The sequence below is a fragment of the Globicephala melas genome, chromosome 17 (genome assembly GCF_963455315.2).
Source record: "Globicephala melas chromosome 17, mGloMel1.2, whole genome shotgun sequence".
Lineage (NCBI taxonomy): Eukaryota > Metazoa > Chordata > Mammalia > Artiodactyla > Delphinidae > Globicephala > Globicephala melas.
Genome location: NC_083330.1, coordinates 5,203,181 through 5,218,456, shown reverse-complemented (window position 1 = coordinate 5,218,456; position 15,276 = coordinate 5,203,181). Strand labels below are relative to the sequence as shown.

General features: G+C 41.6%; 1 protein-coding gene across 1 annotated transcript in view; it reads left to right on the top strand.

Annotated features, from left to right (window-relative positions):
- The first annotated feature begins 423 nt into the window (after positions 1 to 423).
- BPNT2 (3'(2'), 5'-bisphosphate nucleotidase 2) overlaps positions 424 to 15,276 on the top strand; it is a 31,785-nt gene continuing 16,932 nt past the window's right edge. The window contains exons 1-3 of the mRNA XM_030859710.2: positions 424 to 1,077; positions 13,815 to 13,977; positions 15,060 to 15,155. Coding sequence (XP_030715570.1) covers positions 691 to 1,077; positions 13,815 to 13,977; positions 15,060 to 15,155 — 646 coding nt within the window. The 5' untranslated portion in view covers positions 424 to 690. The remainder of the gene's footprint in view (positions 1,078 to 13,814; positions 13,978 to 15,059; positions 15,156 to 15,276) is intronic.

Below are 15,276 nucleotides of genomic sequence, written 5' to 3'. Positions count from 1 at the left end.
GCCGAGAGGCGATTTAAAGCTGCAGGCTCTGCCTACACAAGCGCCGACGGAAAAAAAGCATAGGTTTCTCTTAAAATGGATTGCAACGTCCTCCGTTCCTCAATAATCAGAGTGACGGGACGTCTAGACCGTCCCTATGGCTCTATTTCAGATATACGCTGTCGTTCAAAGAGAGATTTAATTTAAATTTCCACACGGCACTCAGCATCCTTCCGTGCCTGGGAAGTAGCTCCGCCGTATCCCGGAGTGATCTGAAAACCCAAACACAGCCGTCCGACCGGAATCACTGAGGCGCCGCCGACCAACACGACCCGGAGCTACCGGCCGGCCGCCCCGCCTCCGGTCGCCCCGCCCAGGGGGTTGGGGCTGGCTCACCCCACCCCTCACCAGCGCCCCGCCCCCTTGCGTAACCCGGATACACACCCACGCTCCCCTTTCACCTCACGGCAGTTGGCTAACGTGTAGGCCAGGCGCGCGGGCCGGCTGAGTAACTGGGAGCGCGCCGCCCCGGGAATCGGGCGTGCGGAAAGGCGGCGAGGGGATTCTTGGAGCGGCTCGGCCTTTCCCGGGAGCGAGCGATGGGGCGCGCGGGCGCCGGGGAGCGGGCGCCGGTGTAGTACGCGCGCTGCCCGACCCGGGAGCGCGGGCAGGCCTGTGAGGGCTGCCGCCCCGAGGGCCCGGCCTCCCGCCATGGCCCCCATGGGCATCCGCCTGTCCCCGCTGGGGGTGGCCGTGTTCTGCCTGCTGGGGCTCGGCGTGCTCTACCACCTCTACTCGGGCTTCCTGGCCGGCCGCCTCAGCCTCTTCGGCCTGGGCGGCGAGCCGAGCGGCGGGGCGGCGGGGCCCGCGGCCTCGGCCGACGGGGGCACGGTGGATCTGCGCGAGATGCTGGCCGTGTCGGTGCTGGCGGCCGTGCGCGGCGGCGACGAAGTGCGGCGCGTCCGCGAGAGCAACGTCCTCCACGAGAAGTCCAAGGGGAAGACGCGCGAGGGGGCCGACGACAAGATGACCAGCGGGGACGTGCTGTCCAACCGCAAGATGTTCTACCTGCTCAAGACCGCCTTCCCCAACGTGCAGGTGGGCGTCGCGAGCCGGCGCTGGGGCGGGGGGGCGGAGCGGGGGCCAGGGCGCGGGTCCCGGCGCGTCGACTCCTGCAGCAGCCCCAGGCGTTCCGGCTCTGGCTCCGATTTCGCAGATCCGGAGCTGGAGACGCAAAGGTTTAGGTGCTCAGGGTCATAACAGAGAGTTCTTGGAAGAGCTGGGTGAGGTCGCGGGGCGTCCGACTCGGGGCGCGTGACCTTCTGGCCCCTCCCCAGGTGTGCGCGCCCACTTGGCACCTGGGATCTGGAGCTTTGGCTTCTGGGTGGGCCCTGCTCTCCGAAGGCAGAGAAAGTTAACTTCGCTCCCTGCCGCAGGCTCTTCTGTCGAATGAAAGGGTTGGACTAGCACCCCCAAGGCCCTCTAGCCTCCTTTCATCTAATTGCTGGAAGGGTCGTGACTGTAAAATACATGTTTTCTGGCGGACCTGCTAGGAACCAGCTGAAGGCCACGGTAGACGTCTTGCGGCAGAGCTCTGGGTGTGCAGGACATGTGTGGCTGGTGCGCCCACGATTTACTTTAGCTGTGGTCTCATCAGGACCCTCTTACTGGCATATATTTGGGGGGCCCTTCAAGGAAGTGTTTCGAAGTATATTTCCCAGCAACTTCAGCCTTCTTTCCCTTATTTACTCCGAAGAGTAAGGATTGAAGAACGTTTCTGGGGAAGGAATTGACATTTTCTTAGGGAAATCCAGACATTTTGGATTCGTTATTAATACTTTAAACTTCATCATTTCAGCGCTGTTGAATGAATAAAGCTTTTTAAAATGTATTACAATCCACAGGAAGAGCTACCATAGTGTGGCGGTACTTTCTATGTTTTAGCTCACCTAACAGTAGATTTTGGCGACGGGGAAGAAAAATTGTTTCCAGTGGAATTTTATTGATTAGATAAACAGTGAAACGTAAACCCCAGCTTCTTTGGAAGGTATCTGACCTTTTACTATTGTTCTTGTAAGACTTAGGAGTATTGTCATTGTAGAATTACATATCTTGTTTAATCCTCTCTCCAGTCTGTTATATTACTGCTTTTTCTTTTTTTGGTCTTTTTTTCTTACTTTTTTTTTTTTTTTGTCTTTTTAAAAATTTTTTTGCAGTGGGAAGGAACTTTGGCTCTCGTATCTCGAGCTGCTGGATACCTGATGTAATTGACATGATAGTTCTCAAACAAAACATAGAACACTTCAGGTTTTTCTTTTGCCCTACTGTGCTTTATCATCACAAATAATACTTATCTTGTGTTGGCTTCTGGGTGTAAGATGTGCTTGTAAAATTTCTTTTTCACTTCTCCGAAGCACATGGTGTTCCCTAAGAGTTTGTGGAAAAAAACGGGAATTTCAGTGAAGTTGATATATGCTAGTTATAAACAATAGTGATAGTAACCACTTATTGAGTGTATTTTAGGTGTCCAGATCCTGGCTACATAGGACTTGGCTTGATCCTCACAGCAACTTTAAGAAGTAAATATGATTTTCCCACTTTCCACGTGGGAGACCTGAGACTCATGAAACTCCTCTCCACAGTTTATATGAACTACCTTTAGAAGGCGACTTAAAACTTGTAGTATGATTTTCTGGGGAAAATTTAAAATTGTAGAAGCTTAAAGGCAATGATAGTGAAATATAGCAGAGAGTTGACTTTTTAAAAAACGCTAGTACAAAAATATTCTCAAATATTGGATGTGTATATCCATATGTACACGTGTGTTCAAATGTGAACTCCACCCCACTGCACATCTATCAAAACTTCTGCCTTGGGTAACTTCCGCAGGATTCTGCATTTGTTTTCTCCCTTCTTAACAAACGCTGGGGGAGTAGCTGCCACGGGTGATGCGCTGCATCTCGTTAAAACACAGAAACTAAGCTTTTTACAGATGGTGAAGTCTGCTTTATGTAGAATAACTTTTTGTTTTCTTGTGACTGAATGTTTGCATGTACGTCTTTTGCGTGTCTTTTTGTGTTCGTGTTGGATGGTGATTAGTGGAATAGAGGAGGTTATGTTCACTTACACAATGTCACAGTAGGATGGTGTCATGATGAGCTGTCTCCTTTTGTCAGTAAGTTGTTAGACTAGAGGCCAGATGTTACTGCCATCTAGGTAGTGACTCAGCCCTACATTCTTTCCTGTCTCCTTCCCTTCCTCCAACACCTAGAAGTACAGTCTTAAATGTCTAGTTGTTTTTGAAGCTGCACCTGAAATTTTTTGGTGAGGATCTTAAGTCGAATCCCACTCAGTTTATGTCCCCATGGAAAATTAGCATTGAGAAACCACAGATCCTCTCTTCTTTTATCCTGGTGCCCTGTGCAAATGGAGAGAGGTCCCTTTCTCCCATGACTTCCCTGTCTGGAGTCAGAGGCTCGAGCTCGCCTCTCTTAATTGTTCACTCCTTAGTAAGAGGATATTGCAGGTGTCACTCACTCTCAACTGGACAATTTTGCCCCCAGGGGACATTTGGCAATGTCTGGAGATTTTTGGTTGTCACACTGGGGGCAGAATGCTATTGGCATCTAGTAGGTAGAGGATAAACATCCCATAATGCACAGAACAGTCCCCCTTAATGAAGAATTATCTGGCCTAATTTCTCAATTGGTGCCGAGGTTGAGAAGCCCTGCTCTAAAGCAGTGCACGTTGGACTTCTCTGGTGTTCCAGTGGTTAAGACTCCCCTCTTCCGGCGCTTCTACCGCAGGGAACCCAGCTTTGACCCCAGGTGGGGAACTAATATCCCACATGCTGCCCGGCGTGGCCAAAAATAAAAAAAAGGTGCGTATGCTGTCCTAAGAAAACTCAAGTTTGGCCTAGGATCTCTGGATTCCCTTTTGCCTTCAGTCTTTCTCACGTTTGGGATCTTGGGAGAGTTCTCAGGGCAGCCTTTCTCCTCTTCCTAAACACATTGGCAATGCTTGATTTCATGGTGTGAAAATAATAGTAACTGCAGCCATTTGTATGACACTGTCTCTCATTGTATGCTTGTGGATAATGGTGAAAATGAAGGCTGAAGATAGTTTTCTGGAGTGGATTTGCACTACAGAACGCATTTAGATTTATAGTTTTGGTTTAATGTACAGGGAACTCTCTTTTTAAGGGGCTCCTGTCCTCAATTTGTTAAAAGTTTTTGACAGTGATTTATTTGAAGATAAAGCATGATACTTCAAGCTGGTAGGAGTCTTGGGTCTGTGCCTTCCTTGACCTGAGGGATGAGAGACTCTTCTCTCTCAACAGGAGTACTCACTGGAAAAGTTTGAGAAGTGCTAATATAGTGCAAAGAACACTTGCCTTAACATCTTGTCCTGTCACCAGGCTAGGTGATCCTGACCAGTCATTTAACTTCTTTGGGCGACAGTTTCCTCTTCTATAAAATTGAGGTAACTAGTAATTTGATAATTAGTACAGACATAAGCATCACAGACAGAGAAAAACCAAGTTCAAAGGAGCAGGCGGTATAGAGGTGGTAGTGTAGTAAATTCAAGTAGCCTGATGAACTTGAAACAGATGCACATGGAAGACTTACTGTGGAAGAAACTAGGAAGGTAGGCAGAGGCTAGATCCTGTGCTAATCTCAAAGAAGTTTGAACCTGATCTTTAGTTTAATCCTAGAGTACTAAAAGAAGGCCAGACTTACCTGACTTTTCTTGAAGCCTACACGATGCCATACTTTGTTTGGGCTTTGGGCATTGAGAGGTGAGTGAGACCAGTTAGGAGACTGTTTAACTAGACTTTGGAGAGATGAGGACCCAAACTCAGGCAATGGGAAAGCTATACTCAGCTTGTTTTACTAGCCAACATTTATTTAGTCCTCGGTAAGTGGCAAGCCCCGAATTAAGCTTTTTCTTACCATTATTAATTTACTCTTGACAACAACGTAGGAGGTTAAGTGCTATTACCTCCATTTTGCAGGTAAATAAATTGAGGCTTGGAGAGGCTAAATAATTTGCCAAAGGTTACACAGGTAGAAAATCATCTTAGGCTCACAGAGATTCACTTAATGGTCTGGGAATTATCTCACGTCTGTATAATTTTGTATATAAGGCAGCATAGGAGTAGCAAATAAAGTGTACCCTTAACTACAGTTTTTTAAAGGTTGGAAGAGCTCATGGTGTAGATGCTTAGAGAATGGTTTGGAGGGGGTAGACCAGTTAGGAGGCTTTCTCAAGTGAGAGATGATGCATTTTGAATTGGGGGTCATGGTTGTAGAGAGGAGGATATATGTGGAAGGATATGAGAGAATTTCTAGGGATGTGTGTCAAAAATGACTTCTGTTTCTGGCTTTCACAGTTGGCGTTTTGCTGGTGGTGAAGGGCAGTGGAGGATGACAAGTGCAAGAGGGCACATTATGAATATGCCGTCTTAGACTTGTTAAGTTAGAGGTGCCTTTGAAAGGTGCAAGGGGCCTTGTTAAAGTGGTAGTTGAATATATGGGTCTTAAGCTCTGAAGAGACATTTGCATTAGAAATATAAATTTGTGAGTCATCAATGTTGTAATATTAATTGAAACCAGTTTTGGACAGGGGTGCTTCGGGAGAGAATACAGTGTGAAAGGGAAGATCAGGGCCTAGGACCAAGAATAACGAAAACTGAAAATCATCATTTAGTAAGAATACTAGCAGCCAGCTTTTATGGAGTGCTTACTCTGTGTTAAGCACTGCACTGTTTGTTTGTTTTGCCTATTGTATTTCATTGATTCACCCAAAGAACCCTATAGGAAGGTGTATGTATCACCCACTTCTAGCAATAAGGTAACTGCAGCTCAGAAAGATTAAGTGACTAGCCTAGGTAAGTCACATACCCAGTAAAATGAGGAGCTGGAATGTAACTCAGGCAATCTGATGTAGAGCACATACTCTTTATAATGGCTCTGTGTGCAGGTCATTGGTAGATTAGATGAGAGTTCTCTTGGTGTCTTGATGAGAAGGAAGCAAAATTTAAAAAGATGGGAAGTAAGGAAATGGAGACATTAAGTAAAGACAAGTCTTTCGAGAAATTGGGCTCTCAGGAACTTGGCTAGGGTATTATGTGGGACTAAGAGAAGGTTCTGTGGATTTTTTGTTTCATATGTTTGTTTTTAAAGTGTGAGACACCAGAGCATGTTTATTTATAGGGATATATTTGAGAGGTAATAGCTGGCAGTAAAAGGCTTCTCTACGTAAAAGGAGAAGAGGACAGCTAGAGAGCTATATATATCCATTTAGAAAATAGTTATTGAATGCCTACTGAAAGCACAGTGTGACGCATTATATCTAAAAACTTACTAGGATATAATGATTTAGGGAGAAATGCAGTAAATGCTACCTTCTTAAGGCACTAACCAAAAGTTTCCTTGACCCCAGAGTAACTGAACTGTCATATGAATGGCACTAATTGTATTTTAGGATCTTGATTTCTTATTCTTCAATTCCTTGGTGAGGACTGAGACAGATAGGCAGTAGTGATGAGAGTAGATTGAGTGGAAGGTCTTACAGGGAAGAAATGAAACTGCGTTGATGAAGAATAATGTTGTCAATCAAGAAGTATTTATGTAGCACCTACTGTGCCAGGCCCTGGTTTGGGCACTGGGGATAGAGCTATAGTAATGAAGGAAACTGGGTCCTTGAACTCACAGAACTTATGTTTGAGTGAGTCAAGATAGATAGTAAACATATAAACACATACGTCAGATACTAATGAGGGCTTTGAAGAGAATAAGATTTTGTGGGGCGAGGGGTGGGGTGGGGTGGGGCCCTGCTCTGGCCATGGTGGTCAGGGAAGGCCACTCTGGGGCGCTGTTTTGGGGCTGAGAACTGAATGACGAGAAGCAGGCAGACCATCATGCAGAGGTTTGGGGAGAGTGTAGATGAACCGAAGAGTACAGGTGCAAAGGCCCTGAGGCCAGAGGGTCAGACGAGGGCAAGTGAGTCTGGAGTGTAGTAAATAAGGGCGCAAATAGAGAAAGGTTACTGGAGCCAGATCATCCTGGACTTAACCTTGTAGGTGATGGTAAGGAGTCTGGATTTTATCTCAATGTAATGAGAAACCATTGGAAGGTTTTAAGCAGGGAGTGACATGATGTGATTTAGGAAGATGTCAGGTTGCTGGGTTGAGAAGTGAAGCTTCAGAAAGGCAGTAATTGATCTCTTTTATTCACTATTATATTCCCTTGCCCAAAGCAGTTTAGAATATGTAGTCATTAAATTGTTGTTGAATGAATGAATGAATCAGTGAATGCACGATTGGAGGCAGAGCAATCAAAGGCTATTTTTGGAATCCGAGTGAGAGACAGAGGGTGGTTCAAACTAGGATATATTTCTTGGTATACATAGTGACAGATATTTAGAATCGAGAGCTAGAACTTCCAGGGCTTACTGGCTGGTGGAATGTGGAAAATAATTGAGGAAGACTTACTGGTTTTGACTTTAACAACTGTTGGTAAGGCTGTCTACAATGGTGGGAGTGTTTATTAAATTTGTAGGTGTGACATGGTAGTAGCAGGTAACAAATAGCTGTTGTGCAAAAACAGATCAGGTAATTGTGCTGATGTTCTTATTCTCTTACTCTGTTTCTCCCTTACCTGACTCTCAGTGAAAATCTCTTCAAATAAAGTTCTGTAACTTGTTAGCACATACTCAGTTGAAAGAATATGAAGAAGCTGATGAACTCCAAACAAAAATCTTAATCATTAAGGCACAGTGATAGGGCTTTCCTGGTGGTCCAGTGGTTAAGAATCCACCTTCCAAGGCATGGGACGCGGGTTTGATCCCTGGTCAGGGACTAAGATCCCACATGCCACAGGGAAACTAAGCCCACGCGCTGCAGCTACCGAGCCTGCACGCCACAGCTAGAGAAGCCCGTGTGCTGCAACTACAGAGACTGTGTGCTCTGGAGCCCGCACGCCACAACTAGAGAGAAACCCATGCATAGCAACAAAGAGCCCATGTGCCGCAATGAAAGATCCTGTGTGCCACAACTAAGACCCGACACAGCCAAAAATAAATTAATTAATTAAAAAAAAAAAAGGCACAGTCGTTGCTACTCAGACTTGGCACTACCGTTTTTGTAAAACTGGAGTGATCAAGACCCAGGAACTGCTTCTCTTTTCTTGGCATCACATCCATTATTTGTTTTAAGTTTATTCTGGTTTTTGCATGTTCTTACTGCTGCATTCATTCACTGAGGTGGCCTAGCATTGTCATTAAGAGCATGGGCTCTCTACCCAAAATACTTTAGAGTGATATTTGCAAGATGGTAGTATAGGAATTCTCTATTGTCATTCCCTTATGGAACATTGATTTTGGCAGTCACCCACAGACAAGAGTTTCTTTGTGGGAGTCTGGGAGTCCAGCAGAGAAGTTTTAGCACATTACTGAGACAAAAAAATCCAAAAATAGATGCATCGAAGAGGGTAAAAGGAACATTTTCACTTTTCTTACGTTGCCCCTCTGTCAAGGTAACACAGCTCAGTGCCAGGAGAGAGAGAGACCCCTTCAGCCTGTGATTTCACCCACAGGAGTGTGTGAGTGAGTGCCTGGCTTTTCTAGCCATGCAAGACACTGGGCAAAAGGCCTACTTTTTTTTCACCTCACCTAGATTACTGAGGTGATCTGCAAGTCTGAGGGGTTGGGAGAAACTGTGGGAGCACCTAAGTCAGGACTCAACTCATCAAACGGATGCTACTAACCTCTTTGCAAATGCCGTCAGGAAGCCTGCCCATGAGCCACTGGGGACTCCTTACCTGCAAACCCCCCCAAATGGCCTTTGAACACCCCCAACAATACATGCCTCACCTACACCACCCACCCGCTTTGGCCTGATTTTGGCACATGCTTCCACAGACCATGAGATTAAGCCTTTGCAGATGGCTAGTGAACAAATGCAGAAAGTCACCATGACTCTGGGATGGGGAAAAGGCTCACAGACTTGAGCATTTCAGGACACCACCCTAGAGAAAACAAATGAGAAGCTCTCGGCACTTGGCCTGGCTTTAGGGGTTGAGATAAAGCAAACTATAACAAGGGATGAAGAAGGTCAATCTGTAATGATAAAAGGGTCATTTCATTAGGAGGATATAACAGTTGTAAATACCTGTGCACACAACATCGGAGCATCTGAATATATTAAGAAAATATAGATCTGAAGCTAGAAAGAGAGCAATGCACAATAGTAGGGACTTCAGTACCCCACTTTCAGTTACAGATCATCCAGACAGATCATCAAGAAAGAAATAATAGACTTGCGCCATAGATTGAATGGACCTATCATACATATACAGAACATTTCAGCAGCAGCAGAATAATACACATTCTTCTCAAACTCACATAGGATATTCTCCAGGATAGATCACATATTAGGCCAGAAAACAAGTCTTAACAAATTGAAGAATATTGAAATCATATCAAGCATCTTTTGTGACCACAATGATGTAAAACTAGAAGTCAGTAACAGAAGGAAAGCTGGAAAATTTACGAATATGTGAAAACTAAACAACACTCAGAAAAAGTCAAAAGGGGAATGAAAAAAAATATCTTGAAGTAAACAAAAATGGAAGCACAACATACCAAAGCTTATGGGATGCAGCAAAAGCAGTTCCAAGGGGGAAATTTATACAAAAAAAGAAAAAAGCCTACATTAAGAAAAAAGAAAAATCTCAAATAACCTAACTCACACCTCAAGGAACTAGGAAAAGAAGAACAAACTAAGCCCAAAATTAGCAGCAGGAAGGAAATAATAAAGATCAGAGCAGAAATAAGAGACTAGAAAAGCAATAGAAAATATGAACTGAGATCTGGTTTTTTGAAAAGGTAAAATTGACAAACCTTTAGCAAGACTAAGATAAGAGAATACTCAAATACATAAAATCAGTAATGAAAGCATAGACATTACACCTGATACTGCAAAATACAAAGGATCATAACAGACTACTATGAACAGTTATATGCCAACAAATTGGATAACCTAGAAGAAATGGATAAATACCTTAAAACAAAAACCTACCAAGACTGAACTAGGAAAAAATAGAATATCTGAACAGATCTGTAATTAGTAAGATTAAATCATTAGTCAAAAGTCTCCCAACAAAGAAAATCCAAGGACCAGATGACTTCTTCAGTGAATTCAACCAAACATTTAATGAAGAATTAATTCCAGTCCTTCCCAAATTCTTCCAAAAAATTGAAGAAGTAGCAACACTCCCAGCATTACCCTGATACCAAAGTCATACAAAGACACTACAAGAAAAGAGCATTACAGGCCAACATCCCTGATGAATATACATGTAAAAATTCTCAACAAAATACTAGCAAACTGAATTCAACAGCACATTTGAAGTATTAAACAGCATGATCAAGTAGAATTTACCCCTGGGATGTAAGGACAGTTTAACATATGCAAATCAATCAAGGTGATATACCACTTGAACAGAATGAAAGATAAAAATCGTATGATTCAACATACTTCCATGATAAAAACTCTCAACAAATTAAGTATAGGAGGACTATACCTCAACATAATAAAGGCCATATATGACAGGACCACAGCTAATGTACTCAGTGGTGAAAAGCTTTTAGTTTTCCCTCTAAGATCAGAAACAAGACAAAGATGCTCACTTTTACGACATCCATTCAACATAGTACTGCAAGTCCTGGCCAGAGCAATTAGGTAAGTAAAACAAATAAAATGCATCCAAATCAGAAAGGAAGAAGTAAAATTGTCTCTGCAGATGAGCCAATCTAACATATAGAACACCCTTAAGACTCCACCAAAATACTTTTGAAGTAATAAACAAATTCAGTAAAGTTGTAGGATACAAAATCAACATGCAAAAATCAGTTATATTTCTGTACACTAACAACAGTGAACTATCTGAAAGAGAAATTAAGAAAACAATCCCATTTACAATAACATCAAAAACAATAAAATATGAATAAATTTAACCAAGTCAGTGAAAGACCTGTATACTGAAAACTGAAAGACATTGATGAAAGAAATTGAAGAAGATACAAATAAATGGAAAGAGATTGCTTATTCTTGGATTGGGAAAATTAATATTGTTAAAATATCTGTACTCCCCAAAGCAGTCTTCAGATTCAGTGCAATCCTTATCAAAATTCCAATGGCATTTTTCAGAGAACTAGAACAAACAATCCTAAAATTCATACGGAACCACAAAAGACCTGAGTAGCCAAGCAAGAACAAAGCTGGAGGCATCACACTTTCTGATTTCAAATTATATTACAAAGCTATAGTAATCAAAACAATATGATAGTGGCATAAAACATACACATAGACCAATGGAATTTAATATAGAGTTCAGAAATAATCCAGTGCATATACGTCCAGCTAATCTTTGACAAGGTGCCAAGAACACACCATGGGGAAAAGATAGACTCTTCAATAAATGGTGCTGGGAATGCTGGTTATCCATATGCAAAAGAATGAAACTGAACCTTTATCTTACACCACGCAACAAAAATTAACTCAAAATACACTGAGGATTTAAGTGTGACACCTAAAACCTAAAATTCCTTAGCATGGTCTTAGCAATGATTTTTTTTGGAAAAGGCACCAAAAAGCATGGAAAACAAAAGCAAAGATAAACAAGTGGGACAACATCAAACTAAAAAGCTTTTTGCACAGGAAAGGAGACAGTCAAGTAAATGAAAAGGCAACCTATGGAATGGCGGAAAGTATTTGCAAACCATATATATGATAAGGGGTTAATGTCTAAAACATGTAAGGAAGTCACTCAGCTCAGTAGCAAAAAATAAATAATTCAATTAAAAAATGGGCAAAGGACCCAAATAGACATTTTTCCGAAGAAGACATGTAATTAGCCATCTGATAATATGAAAAGGTGCTCAACGTCACTAATCATTAGGAAAATACAAATCAAAACCACAATGAGACATGAATTCACACCTGTTAGGATTGCTTTTATCAAATAGACAAGAGATAAGTGTTGGCAAGGATGTGGAGAAAAGGGAGCTCTTACCTTTCATACTGTTGGTGGGAATGTAAATTGGTACAGCCATTATGGAAAACAGTGTGGAGGTTCTTCAAAAAAAATTTAAAATAGAACTGCTATATGATCCAGCAGTCTCATTTCTGGATATATATCTGAATGAAATGAAATCAGTATCTGGAGGAAATACCTGTACTCGCAAGTGCATTGTAACAATATTCGTCATAGTTAAGAGATAGAAACAACGGATAGATACGTGTCCATCTATGCATGAATGAATAAAGAAAATGAGATGCACACACACACCTAAAGTGGAATACTATTCAACTTTCAAAAAGAAGGACGTCTTGCCATTTGGGACAACATAGATGAACCTGAAGGGAACTCTGCTAAGTGAAATAAACCAGACAGAGAAAGTAAAATATTGTATCACATTTATATGTAACCGCAATGAGAAGCGCACGCACCGCAGTGAAGAGTAGCCCCTGCTCGCCACAACTAGAGAAAGCCCGTGCACAGCAATGAAGACCCAACGCAGCCAAATTTAAATAAATAAATAAATTTATTTTTTAATAAAGCAACTTTCGGGCTTCCCTGGTGGTGCAGTGGTTGAGAGTCCTGCCTGCCGATGCAGGGGACACGGGTTCATGCCCCGGTCCAGGAAGTTTCCACATGCCGCGGAGCAGCTAGGCCCGTGAGCCATGGCCGCTGAGCCTGCGCATCCAGAGCCTGTGCTCCGCAACGGGAGAGGCCACGGCAGTCAGAGGCCCGCGTACCGCAAAAAAAAAAAAAAAAAGCAACTTTCAATTATAACTAAGATGAATAAGTTCTGAGGATCTAATGTGCAGCAAGGTGACTGTGGTTTATATTACTGAATTATATACATGAAATTTGCTTCAAGAGTAGATCTTAAGTGTTTTCACCACAGAAGAAAAAAGTGAATACATGATGTGGTAGATATGTCAATTTACTTAATTGTGGTACTTACTCCACAATGTATGTGTATATCACCTCATCATGTTGTACACTTTAAATACATTCAGCTTTGTCAATTATACCTCAGTGAAGCTGGGGGAAAAAGCCAAAATATGTCAAGGAAAGTCACCCCACCATGATATTTATATATGTATGTATATATATATATATATATATATACACACATACATATATATATGTCATATATGTATCATGATATATCATATATATTTTTTTTTCCTTTTCCCCAAAATGGATTGTTCTGTTTCCAAGAAGGGGTTAAAAAAACTGTAGGGATTTTGATTGAAGTTGCTTTAAATCTGCAGTTTACAGATGGGAGAATTGACATCTTTATCATTGTTTTTAAGTCATATTGTTTTTAAGGCATAATTTTAAGTCTATTGTCACTTTTCTCTTTCTGACTCTTATAGTTACTTGTGTTCAGTGTTCCATAATATTGTCAGTCCATTTTCACACGTTTAGATCTGTTATTTTTCCTAAATATTATCAAGTTTTAAATAGCTTGTTTCCTTGATGTTTAGTTTCTTTTTATATTTCTCTATGTTTAGATTCTCTGTCCTGCTTACACAACAAGCTAATTTCGAATATTAGATTGGAAAGCACTGGAAGACAATGTCGCTGGAATTTCTTACATATTTTCATTTTTCATTGGCATTCCTTGAAATAAAAATATTTATCTACTTTCAATTTATGGGATTTTGTCTGAATTGTTTTTCTCTATTCTGTTTTTTCCAGGTAGTGATTTTTTTCTAACTTTAAAACTTTTCTAACTGTCAATTCTTTTTAATGCAGATAAATACTGAGGAACACGTGGACGCAGCTGATCAGGAGGTTATCTTATGGGATCGTAAGATTCCTGAGGACATCCTAACGGAAATAGCCACTCCTCAGGAAGTGCCAGCGGAGAGTGTTACTGTCTGGATTGACCCACTTGATGCTACACAGGAATATACTGGTAATTTTAAATTAAAGTTGATCTCAGACTTCATGTTGCCATTATGTATCGGAGAACCAGAACAAGGGCAGGTGGTGTATTCCTGGTGGTAAGTACTTTACCAGCCTGACACAACTTTTCCAATTAGATTTTAAGATGGAGAGCTGGATTAAAGCACTGTGGTGTGCATCTTCTGGAGTGGATCAATTATTCTCAACCTTTTTTTTCCCTCAGATCACTGTATTATGGCATCCTCCTCTCACTGTGTCACTGATTCTTTAGTGAAGGGAAGTTTCGAGCAGTCACAGCAACAAAATAGTTCCTATCGGACCCCAGTTTATTGAAGTGTTGATTTACATATTGATTTACTTATTGAGGTGCTCGTTATTGAGGTATTTATTTATATAGCCAGAATACAATATTCACTTGTGATTTTTGGAATTTAGGTTTTATTCCATATGCATCTGTTCTTGGAATTCAAGATAGTAAATCCTAGGCACCCAGGGAGCAAGTAAACAGCAAAACAGAATTACTTCTCCCACCTCCTATTGCTGTTCTTTTCACCTAGTCCTAGCTCCTGTTTCACTTCTGTGGATCTTCTCTCAGTCCCTATTTCTTACACAGAGATATATAATGTTCTGTGTTTGCTTTGTTCTCTTGGTGCGTAAAAGTTGATTGCTTGTATATCTGTTCTTCTAAACGGTACGTTCTCTGAATCTGGAGGCTTCTGCTTTTTCACCTTCGCAGTCTAGCGCTTAAGTACGGAACTTGGCCCAAAACAGACACTCAGTAGAGAACTATTTGGAGAACAGGGAGAAGACACTAGGTGTGTATATCTGATAGTAACTGAAACTATAAAACAATATTTTGCAGAAATAGTAGAAATATGGAATATTGAGGGGTTTGTTTGTAAAGAGTTTTTCCTAGAGTGCAATTGATTTGATGATATAATAATGATGATATTTAGTGAGCACATCCCTTGCACAGGGACTATTCTAAATGCTTTTTAAAATTCTAAATGCTTTAAAAATTGAATTTTTAAATTCAATCCTAAAATTATTTTAATAATAATTTTTATTATTGGATTTTTTTTTTTCTTGTAGAGGATCTTCGAAAGTATGTTACTACTATGGTGTGTGTGGCTGTAAATGGTAAACCTGTGCTAGGAGTAATACATAAGCCATTTTCTGAATATACAGGTAAGAAATATGCTAGAGCTTCCAAGAGTTAACGTTATTAAACCATTTGTCTGTAGTATTTACTGTCCTGTTGGAATCTCAGCTGTGGCTCAGTAATTGTTCAAGTCAGTCCCCTACCCTA